The sequence below is a fragment of the Coregonus clupeaformis genome, chromosome 35 (assembly GCF_020615455.1).
Source record: "Coregonus clupeaformis isolate EN_2021a chromosome 35, ASM2061545v1, whole genome shotgun sequence".
NCBI classification, from domain to species: Eukaryota; Metazoa; Chordata; class Actinopteri; order Salmoniformes; family Salmonidae; genus Coregonus; species Coregonus clupeaformis.
In genome coordinates this window covers 7,191,950-7,205,177 of record NC_059226.1, presented here as the reverse complement: position 1 = coordinate 7,205,177, position 13,228 = coordinate 7,191,950, and the positions used below count along the sequence as shown (strand labels likewise).

General features: G+C 42.3%; 1 protein-coding gene across 1 annotated transcript in view; it reads left to right on the top strand.

Moving 5' to 3' along the window:
- Positions 1–13,228, top strand: part of LOC121550624 (single-minded homolog 2-like) — a 29,410-nt gene that overhangs the window by 9,851 nt on the left and 6,331 nt on the right. The window contains exons 2-4 of the mRNA XM_041862952.2: positions 1,775–1,857; positions 4,018–4,107; positions 12,586–12,694. Of these exons, the coding sequence (XP_041718886.2) occupies positions 1,775–1,857; positions 4,018–4,107; positions 12,586–12,694 (282 nt within the window). The remainder of the gene's footprint in view (positions 1–1,774; positions 1,858–4,017; positions 4,108–12,585; positions 12,695–13,228) is intronic.

Here is a 13,228-nt window from a genome sequence, read left to right as displayed (position 1 = left end):
CAGTATAATTTAGAAGTTAATCATAATTGAAACAGTACTCCCGAATCCAGGCTCTGTTGTAGCCGGCCGCGACCGGGAGACCCATGGGGCGGCGCACAATTGGCCCAGCGTCGTCCAGGGTAGGGGAGGGAATGGCCGGCAGGGATGTAGCTCAGTTGGTAGAGCATGGCGTTTGCAACGCCAGGGTTGTGTGTTCGATTCCCACGGGGGGCCAGTATGAAGAAAAAAATAATAATAATGAATGCACTCACTAACTGTAAGTCGCTCTGGATAAGAGCGTCTGCTAAATGACTAAAATGTAAAATGTAAATGTTGTCAATGCAACCAAATATCAACATTTGAAGGAGATTTATCTTCTGCTTGGATGGTTCCATCTGTGCTACTGACTTAGTCTGGCTTTAATTCTAGTTTGTCTACAAATAAATAATTGATATGTTGGATTCACGTCTCCATCTCAACCAAAAATCTAAGTTAAAGAATAAGACTAAATCAAATAAAACTTTAAATGCACTTTAAATAAAGTTTGATTTGAATTAGTCCTATTCTTTAACTTCGATTGTTGGAGACGTGAATCCAACATATTAATTATTAGTGATGGAACTATTGAAGCAGAAGATACATCTCCTTCAAACGTTAATATTTGGTTGCGTTGACAACCGAGCACAATTCAATATCACTAAATATCATTACATTTGAAATAAACCAGAGCTTGAAACCCTAGGCCTATTGTTGTTTATTTTAAGTTTAATTCTGGGTTGAATTGAAACAATAGCTGTTGATGACTTTATAAATGCTACATAGGCCTAAATAGCATCATTGATGATATATGAGTGACAAAGTATGGTCACATTTCATTTGCTCTGTTAAACCTACCCTTTGGAATGACAATTTAGTGAATCTATTTCGTTTTTGAGTGGAGCTCTCTCATCAATCATTCTAACGATAGCACATTAATAGTCAGTGACAAATATCAAAGCTAAGCAGGGCTGGGCTTGGTTAAGACCCTGGAAAGGAGACCAAATGGATAGCTGTAGATAGATCAACTCTCCAGTAGGAGGTGCTGCCCAGCCAATTTTCTTTCTTTCTGATAATGGATATAATGTTGAAGATCTGACATTGTTTAAAGGTACAAATTCAATATATTTTATGCAAGATTTCTTATGTGACATCTCTCGTTAGTCCAACCTTATACAGGACTGGTGGATATGTGTGCTTGTAGGATTCTGTGCACTCACTTTGCATCAGCTGTAAATACACACACCACTATCAACCTATGCGATTTAAAACAAATACAGACAACATAACGATACAGGATGGAGCAGCTTGAAAACCTTTAGTATTACCAAGGAGGATTAACTGTGTTTTATACATTACGAGGCTCAATACTTCTCAAACCATTATGAGCAGCATCTCAAGGCACAACTGTCGTGATTGAAGACCCCTTTAATGCTGGCTGGTGTCCATCTTTTCATTTGGCGTAGAAGGCATTATGTCAACAGTTTAGTGTGTGTCTCTCTGCATTATATGTGGCTGTGCCAAAGATGCCTGAATGTCCAGTTGCAGGCTGTGATCACATTAGTATTCCAAGTCAGACACAGCCAATAGGCAGAGCTATGTGAGTCATCATTAACCCGTACCATTGAGATGGCAGTATCCGACCAGACCAGGAAGAAAAATAATGTAAGGTTATATATTGTGTCCTCTTCATAGTGTCCTCTTCTCCTGGAAGCAGCTCGGTAATGTATTCTAAACATGTTGTGTGTTTCCTCCACAGGGCTGGGGGAGGCCTGGGGCCAGCCTACCAGAATCAGCCCTTTGGACAACATGGCAAAAGAACTGGGCTCCCATCTACTGCAGGTGGGATATATTCAACACAGATACAGTGGGGAGAACAAGTATTTGATACACTGCCGATTTTGCAGGTTTTCCTACTTACAAAGCATGTAGAGGTCTGTAATTTTTATCATAGGTACACTTCAACTGTGAGAGACGGAATCTAAAACAAAAATCCAGACATTTTATTGCATGACATAAGTATTTGATACATCAGAAAAGCAGAACTTAATATTTGGTACAGAAACCTTTGTTTGCAATTACAGAGATCATACGTTTCCTGTAGTTCTTGACCAGGTTTGCACACACTGCAGCAGGGATTTTGGCCCACTCCTCCATACAGACCTTCTCCAGATCCTTCAGGTTTCGGGGCTGTCGCTGGGCAATACGGACTTTCAGCTCCCTCCAAAGAGTTTCTATTGGGTTCAGGTCTGGAGACTGGCTAGGCCACTCCAGGACCTTGAGATGCTTCTTACGGAGCCACTCCTTAGTTGCCCTGGCTGTGTGTTTCGGGTCGTTGTCATGCTGGAAGACCCAGCCACGACCCATCTTCAATGCTCTTACTGAGGGAAGGAGGTTATTGGCCAAGATCTCGCGATACATGGCCCCATCCATCCTCCCCTAAATACGGTGCAGTCGTCCTGTCCCCTTTGCAGAAAAGCATCCCCAAAGAATTATGTTTCCACCTCCATGCTTCACGGTTGGGATGGTGTTCTTGGGGTTGTACTCATCCTTCTTCTTCCTCCAAACACGGCGAGTGGAGTTTAGACCAAAAAGCTCTATTTTTGTCTCATCAGACCACATGACCTTCTCCCATTCCTCCTCTGGATCATCCAGGTGGTCATTGGCAAACTTCAGACGGGCCTGGGCATGCACTGGCTTGAGCAGGGGGACCTTGCGTGCACTGCAGGATTTTAATCCATGACGGCGTAGTGTGTTACTAATGGTTTTCTTTGAGACTGTGGTCCCAGCTCTCTTCAGGTCATTGACCAGGTCCTGCCATGTAGTTCTGGGCTGATCCCTCACCTTCCTCATGATCATTGATGCCCCACGAGGTGAGATCTTGCATGGAGCCCCAGACCGAGGGTGATTGACCGTCATTTTGAACTTCTTCCATTTTCTAATAATTGCGCCAACAGTTGTTGCCTTCTCACCAAGCTGCTTGCCTATTGTCCTGTAGCCCATCCCAGCCTTGTGCAGGTCTACAATTTTATCCCTGATGTCCTTACACAGCTCTCTGGTCTTGGCCATTGTGGAGAGGTTGGAGTCTGTTTGATTGAGTGTGTGGACAGGTGTCTTTTATACAGGTAACGAGTTCAAACAGGTGCAGTTAATACAGGTAATGAGTGGAGAACAGGAGGGCTTCTTAAAGAAAAACTAACAGGTCTGTGAGAGCTGGAATTGTTACTGGTTGGTAGGTGATCAAATACTTATGCCATGCAATAAAATGCAAATTAATTATAAAAAAATCATACAATGTGATTTTCTGTTTTTTTTTTTTTGATTCCATCTCTCACAGTTGAAGTGATAAAAATTACAGACCTCTACATGCTTTGTAAGTAGGAAAACCTGCAAAATCGGCAGTGTATCAAATACTTGTTCTCCCCACTGTATATGACCCAATATATACAACACAAATATGTAACACAATATTGCAGTACTATATATGCAACATAAATACAACACAATATTCTCATTAAGATTACATGCAACAATAATTGCACTACACAATATACAACATAAGTAAGTAGAAAACAAATCTATAGCAGTTAATACTACACAAATACAATGTACATATATATAGTGCAAAAATATACATAGAAAATATACAACATTACATCAGAGTGGTGCTTAGACGTGCGTAACAATATTATATGTATTTAGGAAAATTGTAGTGTTCTCAAGAGGAAATGTAATTGATTATTTTGATCAAATGCACTGTTTTAATGTTTTTGCTATGGAATTTGTAGGCTTTGCCAATAATTTGTAGTGGATTTCATGCCATGAGTGTGGTTTTTCAAAGACTACAAAATAGTAGCCATAAAGGCATCATTAATCATACTCCCATATGCTGATTTATGCACAATGCAGTGTCTAATATCTACAATTCTAACTGACCTTCTATGCATGTTATTATGCAAAATGGATGGCATATTTTCGGGTCTAACACGTTTTGTTCCCCAGACTCTGGAAGGCTTCGTATTCGTCGTCGCTTCAGATGGCAAAATCATGTACATCTCTGAGACTGCATCAGTCCACCTCGGCCTATCCCAGGTAAGACATCACTCTGCCTCCATCTTGGTCCTGGGCCATTGCGTATGCCACAAGCTTTGTGTCTGCCTCCCTCAACACAACCAAGGTCAACTAAGGGGCAGCTGCCTCCTGATATGCCTGTTCAAACATTGATTTGACAGTCAGTAAAACAGACTGCAGAATGCTACGCAAAGGTTGCCTAAGTTCACCTAGCACAGATAATTGAGAGGGTATGGGGTGGTCACAGAATATGATCTGTCAGTCTATTCTAGGTGTTGTTGAGTTATTTTACTTTGTGTGTGGGAGTAGGATTTGGGAGTATGATTTGTAGGGTGTCCACCCACTCTGCCGAGAGAGGGTGAAAACGCGCTTTGGTGATGACATTTCACTTCCTTATGTTATAAAATACATTTTACCAAGACAAATATGATTCTTCATGTTTTGAATCGTTCAGTGGGGTCTTTCTCTAACATATCATTAACATATCCCAAAAGTCGGATTCCATAATCTAATACATCCGGCAATAAGCACCAACCTCTGTTGACAGAGTGGTGCCACTTCTCGCAGTGCCTTTTGAGGATTTTACATGTTGTGGTGGTCTTCTGCAAAGTTGTTTCCGCAGGTAGCAAAAAGCACAATGTGATTTTCTGGATTTTTATTTTAGATTCCGTCTCTCACAGTTGAAGTGTACCTATGATAACAATTACAGACCTATACATGCTTTGTAAGTAGGAAAACCTGCAAAATCGGCAGTGTATCAAATACTTGTTCTCCCCATTGTATATATTGTTTTATGTCCTCCGGATTCGAGAAGAAAGATGACGAGTTCAACAGTGAGCCTGTCAGTTTGCCTTAATTCTCGCACAGCATCCAGCCTAGCTGACACAATGCTATTTTACTGATTTTTGAGCACTTTTTTTCTCTGGCCTCCATTGATTTAGTCACCCTAATTCTGGCTATCCTACAAGGGTAAAAACTCCAATAACTTTTGAACAGATTATGATAGAGACATGAGGTTTTGACCATCAGTTTTTCTTAGAGGAGTATCTAAACAATGATACTGAACAAGAATATAAATGCAACATGTAACGTGTTGGTCCCATGTTTCATTAACTGATATAAAAGATCCCAGAAATGTTCCATACACACAAAAAGCTTATTTCTCTCAATTCTGGTGCACAAATTTGTTTACATCCCTGTTAGTGAGCATTTCTCCTTTGCCAAGATAATCCATCCACCTGACAGGTGTGGCATATCAAGAAGCTGATTAAACAGCATGATCATTATACAGGTGCACCTTGTGCTGGGGACAATAAAAGGCCACTCTAAAATGTGCAGTTTTGTCACACAACAGAATGCCACAGATGTCTCAAGTTTTGAGGGAGCGTGCAATTGGCATGCTGAATGCAGGAATGTCCACCAGAGCTGTTGCCAGAGAATTGAATGTTAATTTCTCTACCATAAGCCGCCTCCAATATCGTTTTAGAGAATTTGGCAGTATGTCCAACTGGCCTCACAACAGCAGGAAAAATAGAACGAGACAATCATTTGTGCCAGGTGTGATATCCCTCTTAAATAGCTCGGGCAAATGTTCCCATTGACCCCGTAAGGCCAGCAGGCTAGTCTTTGTTTTAAATGTTTTAAATGTTTTATTTCTTATTTCTTACTTTTATTGGTGCGTGACTGTTATTGAAAGTTGTATTGTCAATCTTGTTTTGTATTTAACGCCACTTTAAATGTGTACATGACACTGCAACAAAATTTCCCCATGGGGACAATAAAGTAAGTAAGTAAGACAACGTGTAACCACACCAGCCCAGGACCTCCACATCCGGCTTCTTCACCTGCGGGATCGTCTGAGGCTAGCCACCCGGACAGCTGATGAAACTGAGGAGTATTTTTGTCTGTAATAAAGCCCTTTGTGGGAAAAACATATTCTGATTGGCAGGACCTGGCTCCCCAGTGGTTGGGCCTGGCTCCCAAGTGGGTGGGCCTATGCCCTCCCAGGTCCACCCATGGCTGTGCCCCTGCCCAGTCATGTGAAATCCATAGATTAGGGACTAATTTATTTATTTCAATTGACTGATTTCCTTCTATGAACTGTAACTCAGTAAAATCTTTGAAATTGTTGCATGTTGCGTTTATATTTTTGTTCAGTATAAAATATTATTTTACCCATTGGTCTAAAGATGCGTTTTTGATTGGACACCCTACAATTTGGGACGTGCGAAAACCTCCATCTTTTTATGCTGTGAGTGTAGCATTGGTGTATGACACAGCGAAAACAGTAGCTCATCCCATGCTAATATTTAAGGTTAGCTTAGCTAGCTATTGCTTCTCACTTGTCACTCTGGGGGGTGTTAGATAGCACTGACGCCTGTTAGCTGTTGGAACTTCAGCTAGCCCGGTTGAAGACATTATTTTAGAACGGTCCGGTGTGTGTCCTCCTCCCTGCACCCTCTCTCAATGGAGCAACGTCATCATCAACTTTGCTGGACATCAAAGAAGATTTTTGTGTTTTGCATGTACGTTAGTGTCTGGCACATTGTGTGTGAGTGTGTGTGTGTATATGTGTATATGTGTATGTGTGTAAGTGCACGTCGAACATTTCATTCCAAAATCATGGGCATTAATATGGGAAGGCTTTCCACTAGATGTTGGAACATTGCTGCGGGGACTTGCTTCCATTCAGCCACAAGATAATTAGTGAGGTCGGGCACTGAAGTTGGGCGATTAGGCCTGGCTCGCAGTCTGCGTTCCAATTCATCCCAAAGGTGTTCGATGGAGTTGAGGTCAGGGCTCTGTGCAGGCCAGTCAAGTTCTTCCTCACCGATCTCGACAAACCATTTCTGTATGGACCTCGCTTTGTGCATGGGGGCATTGTCATGCTGAAACAGGAAAGGGCCATCCCCAAACTGTTGCCACAAAGTTGGAAGCACAGAATCATCTACAATGTAATTGTATGCTGTAGTGTTAAGATTTACCTTCACTGGAACTAAGGGGCCTAGCCCAAACCATGAGAAACAGCCACAGACCCTTATTCCTCCTCCACCAAACTTTACAGTTGGCACTGTGCATTCAGGCAGGTAGCGTTCTCCTCGCATCCGCCAAACCCAGATTTGTCCGTCGTACTGCCAGATGGTAAAGCGTAATTCATCACTCCAGAGAATGTGTTTCCACTGCTCCAGAGTCCAATGGCAGCGAGCTTTACACCACTCCAGCCGACGCTTGGCATTGCACATGGTGATCTTAGGCTTGTGTGCGGTTGCTCGGCCATGGAAACCCATTTCATGATGCTCACGACAAACAGTTCTTGTGCTGACATTGCTTCCAGAGGCAGTTTGGAACTCGGTAGTGAGTGTTGCAACCGAGGACAGACAATTTTTACGCATTTCAGCACTCAGCAGTCCTTTTCTGTGCGCTTGTGTGGCCTCCCACTTCGCGGCTGAGCCGTTGTTGCTCCTAGATATTTCCACTTCACAATAACAGCACTAGACGAACTGACTTGTTGGAAAGGTGCCAAGTTGAAAGTCACTGAGCTCTTCAGTAAGGCCATTCTACTGCCAATGTTTGTCTATGGAGATTGCATGGCAGTGTGCTCAATTTTATACACCTGTCAGCAACGGGTGTGGCTGAAATAGCCGAATCCAATCATTTGATCCACATACAGTTAACATTTAAGTCATTTTGCAGACGCTCTTATCCAGAGCGACTTACAGTTAGTGAATACATATATCTTTTTTTTACACTGGCCCCCCGTGGGAATCGAACCCACAACCCTGGCGTTGCAAACGCCATGCTCTATCAACTGAGCTACATCCCTGCCGGCCATTCCCTCCCTTACCCTGGACAACACTGGGCCAATTGTGTGCCGTCCATGAGTCTCCCGGTCGCGGCCGGCTGCGACAGAGCCTGGATTCGAACCAGGATCCGAACCAGGATCTCTAGTGGCACAGTTAGCACTGCGATGCAGTGCCTTAGACCACTGCGCCACTCAGGAGACTCACATACTTTTGTATACTGTATATAGTGTAATCTGTTTACCCTGCCTTAACTGAGATCCAGGCAGTTTGAGTGAGAAGCAGTGTATCGTTGCTGGTTTGACTTATATATATTCCATTATGACAGTGTGATCAGTACTCAGGAGTGGGCTTCGCTGCTTGACAAGCCCATTTCATCAGTATTGCTGTTCCCCCAGAGAGAGATGCTCTGTCTATCTAACCCTCTCCACACGTGAACTCCCACTGAATCATCTCATTATTCACACGCTGTTACTGAGAATAGCAAAATGGAGTCAGCGGCAGCCTCCCTCAAAACAGAGGTTTAAGAACTGTCTCTGATGCGTATACTCTTGGTCTCTACTTTCAGCATACAGTCATTCTATCTGGTTCACTTTCCAAAACATACAAGGCAAGTGACAGAAATGCTGCAATATATATTTAAGGGTAGAACATTGATTTTGAGGGGTGCCCTAGAAGTAGTGGGCCTGAACAAAATAACTATTTTATGAAGCAGTTTTTAAAAAATGGAGGGGCCCACATTGATTTTAGTTGAGCTACTTACAGTATAGGGGTGTTCTGCTTATGAAACTGTCCAGAACCTAAAGTAGGGAACCGCTGTCATCCTAACACTGCACTCATGTAAAGAGATTGTGTACTGAGCTGTGGATAGCAAACAGAAATGCTGATGTCTTGAATGTACCTCCCCTAAGCAAACTTGGACAGACACATTGACCGCTGTGCTCAGAAACAGGGGGGCTGAGCAACAGCAAAATCTAAATCCAATAAAAACAACCCAACCACCCACTCTGAATGTGGTGCTCTTGCACGCAGGCCTGATGTAAATTATGCTTGTGCACACCTGTGCACGCTGTCAAGCTTATTCAAATGGACCATCCACTTTTGTTGATATCTTGTGTGTGTGTGTGTATATTTGTGTGTGTTGGAGTGTCAGTGTAGAATGTGTGAGTGTGTGGGTAGAGTCCAGTGAGTGTGCAGAGCCGGTGCAAGTCAGTGTCAGTGTGTGTTTGTGTGTGTGTGTGTTTAGTTGGCTAAGGTTAGTGTCGTTTTAAAATTAACTGTAAAAGAGAAAACAGAGTCTGTTGAGAATGCCTCTGTTTTTACATTGAGGTTAACCCATCCTCCATTGTAAAATCTAGATGCCTGTTAAGTATCAGTAATCCACATTTCTTAACTTACATTGGTGCTTTTACACACCAGTGGCGGTCAGTGCCTTTTAAGATGAGGGGCGATTATTTTGTCATGAGCATGGCCTTATTTCTGTTACTGCATATTGGATGACTCTCATTCATATTCCATTCACCCAGTTCATTGTAACAGCGATAGGTTTAGACTACTACATGATACTTACATTTTCCCTATACCCATCATGAGGTTGCTACAACCTAGCCTATGAATGAAAGTTTACAACGTAGGTGCACACGTCGAGAGACAAATTTGAGGTGACAGACAGTGAGTCATGGACAGAGAGTGAAATTCAATACCGCCTTACGCACTCTTGCCTGCAGTTGCAAACAAGAGTTTATATTGGACAAATTAGGGTATGTTTAGCCCCGTTTTGTTCCGTTTGCTTCCGTTTTTAAGAAGCGTTTTTCAACAGAATCGGCGGAATGAATACACTCCTGATCACGCGTAAACACAATTCACTTTCATAGCAGCCACGTTGTATTCTTTCTCGCATTTTTGTGCTCTCTTCCCTTCGCTTGTGGACTTCAATGCACAACACATCAGCTGTATGTGACCAGGAGAAAAAACCTTTCCAAACCAAACCGCTACACACAGCCTACATTGTTGTCACCATATTCGCTAAAGTAACGTCATAGTCAGCATAGCTAATAGCACTAACGCGTTAGTAAACCCGCTACAGTCATGCAGTAATGTTACAGCGTACAGTCAGTAAGCAGTTACACTGGCGGGCCCCGGTGGCAATAAATTAGTAATACCAAAAGCTTGGAAGAGTTCCAGTGTTGTTGGAAAGTCATAGCCAGCTAGCTAACATAGCATCCTCTGTTTGAGCAGGGTGTTTCAATATGCTAAACTAGCTAGCTGCATTTGCTAGCTAAGTAAGTGAAACTGAAAGTGAAAAAAATGACAATCTCTATTTCTCTCTTGCTTCTCATTCATTTTGGAAGATATTAATTTGTTCAAAACTGTGCAATTATTGTCTTTCTCTTTGAGTCAACTACTCACCACATTTTATACACTGCAGTGCTAGCTAGCTGTAGCTTTCAGTACTAGATTAATTATCTGATCCTTTGGTTGGGTGGACAACATGTCAGTTCATGCTGCAAGAGCTCTGATAGGCTGGAGGATGTCCTCCGGAAGTTATCATAATTACCGTGTAAGTCTATGGAAGGGTGTGAGAACCATGAACCTCCTAGGTTTTGTATTGAAGTCAATGTACCAAGAGGAGGATGAAAGCTAGCTGTCCTCCGGCTACACAATGGTGCCACCCTACAGAGTGCTGTTGAGGCTACTGTAGACCTTCTTTGCAAAGTAGTGTGTTTTAATCAATTATTTGGTGACGTGATTATATTTAGTATAGTTTTATCTAAAAAGGATAACCTTTTAAATGTTTTACAACTTACACTACCGTTCAAAAGTTTGGGGTCACTTAGAAATGACCCTGTTTTCGAAAGAAAGCAAAAAAAATGTGTCCATTAAAATAACATCAAATTGATCAGAAATACAGTGTAGACATTGTTAATGTTGTAAATGGCTATTGTAGCTGGAAATGGCTGATTTTTTTATGGAATATCTACATAGGCGTACAGAGGCCCATTATCAGCAACCATCAGTCCTGTGTTCCAATGGCACGTTGTGTTGTGAAGAGGTGACTCCGGGATGCTGACCTTCTAGGCAGAGTTGCAAAGAAAAAGTCATATCTCAGACTGGCCAATAAAAATAAAAGATTAAGATCGGCAGTCTGAGATATGGCTTTTTCTTTGCAACTCTGCCTAGAAGGTCAGCATCCCGGAGTCGCCTCTTCACTGTTGATGTTGAGACTGGTGTTTTGCGAGTACTATTTAATGAAGCTGCCAGTTGAGGACCTGTGAGGCGTCTGTTTCTCAAACTAGACACACTAATGTATTTGTCCTCTTGCTCAGTTGTGCACCGGGGCCTCCCACTCCTCTTTCTATTCTGGTTAGAGCCAGTTTGCGCTGTTCTGTGAAGGGAGTAGTACACAGCGTTGTACGAGATCTTCAGTTTTTTGCCAATTTCTCGCATGGAATAGCCTTCATTTCTCAGAACAAGAATAGACTGACGAGTTTCAGAAGAAAGTTATTTGTTTCTGGCCATTTTGAGCCTGTATTCGAACCCACAATTGCTGATGCTCCAGATACTCAACTAGTCTCAAGAAGGCCAGTTTTATTGCTTCTTTAATCAGCACAACCGTTTTCAGCTGTGCTAACATAATTGCAAAAGGGTTTTCTAATGATCAATTAGCCTTTTAAAATGATAAACTTGGATTAGCAAACACAACGTGCCATTGGAACACAGGACTGATGGTTGCTGATAATGGGCCTCTGTACGCCTATGTAGATATTCCATTAAAAATCAGCAGTTTCCTGCTACAATAGCCATTTACAACATTAACAATGTCTACACCGTATTTCTGATCAATTTGATGTTATTTTAATTGACACATTTTTTTGTTTTCGTTCGAAAACAAGGACATTTCTAAGTGACCCCAAACTTTTGAACTGTAGTGTTAATTTTATTAAATTCACTGAGGAGGATGGTCCTCCCCTTCCTTCTCTGAGGAGCCTCCACTGACACACACATTTCACTTCTTGCTCCTGAACACCATTTCTGTGACACCAAAAAGCAGAGCAGTCCCCTATTATCAGTCCCAATGCTCTCTCACTACAAAGCATGGATTACTCCAGCCTAACTTCACACTATGAAGAAACCAATTTGTCGTTGAAGTGGGGAGCAGTGACCCGCTCGCTGAGTGACCCAGCCCCCAAATTTGGGAGGTAAAATAGATCAGAGAGGAGCCTGGACAGTGTTCTGTGTTGTCATGCAAATTATTGGTTATTTCATAAATTAACCCTAGTGTTTCCTGACATCATTCGCCTTTGAGGCGGAGCTGAAAGTGATGCAGAGATCAATTTCAGGGGTGGCAAGAGATTTGCCCCCCTTCTCACTTCCAACACATATGCATGTACGCATGCAGGCACAAGCACAAGCACACACACACACACACACACACACCGTCAGTGTCAGTGTCCCCCTTCAATAGGCATTTCTCTTTGATAATGTAATCCCTTGTAATGACAGAGTATCATCCTGCTAAATGATCAAAAGACCTCAAAATACCATTCAAAAAGACTCTGTCTTCTTCACTGTTAGGGATGACAAGTCATTGAAGAAATTATATGTTGGTCTCTAACATATATAATGTAACTTGTCTTTTTCTCAAATTTCAGGCTGATGAAACTTCATGTGAAGTAATTGATTGATTTGTTTGTGTCAGGTGGAGCTGACGGGTAACAGTATATTTGAGTACATCCACCCATCAGACCATGATGAGATGACAGCCGTGCTCAGTGCCCATCAGCCCCTCCATCATCACTTCCTGCAAGGTGCCTAACATGCTTGATTTATTCACTAACCTTTTATTTTTTCTCTTTCTCATTTTTTCTCCCTCTATTTCTGTCTTTCTTATTCTTTCTGTCTCTGTCTTTCTTTCTCTCGCTTTTTCTCTCCTTTTCACCTATTTCTCTCCTTTTCACCTTTTTCTCCCTTCCCTTTCCCTTTCTACTTCCTTTCTTCTCTCTCTCTCCGAACCAACAGTCAGTTGATCACGATTTTCCCTCATGCAAAATGTACTCAACTCTCTGTATGTTTATAAGCAACAGTGTTGCTACTTCAATGTCTACCTCTTCCGTAAGAAGGAAGGCAGCTATAACAACATAGTACTTGTGTACAAAGTACAATGTGTAGCACCATGATACATAATACAAGGCAATACCCAGGCAGCCACTCTGCTCAGAGCAGCAGGCAGGTTTTCATTATCTTCTTCTAGGAGCAGCATGTTAAGCCTTACGTGATAACAGTACTCGACATGCTGTGGAGTACCGTCTTTGGGGGAGTTTAATAAGACCCTCCCCCCCACA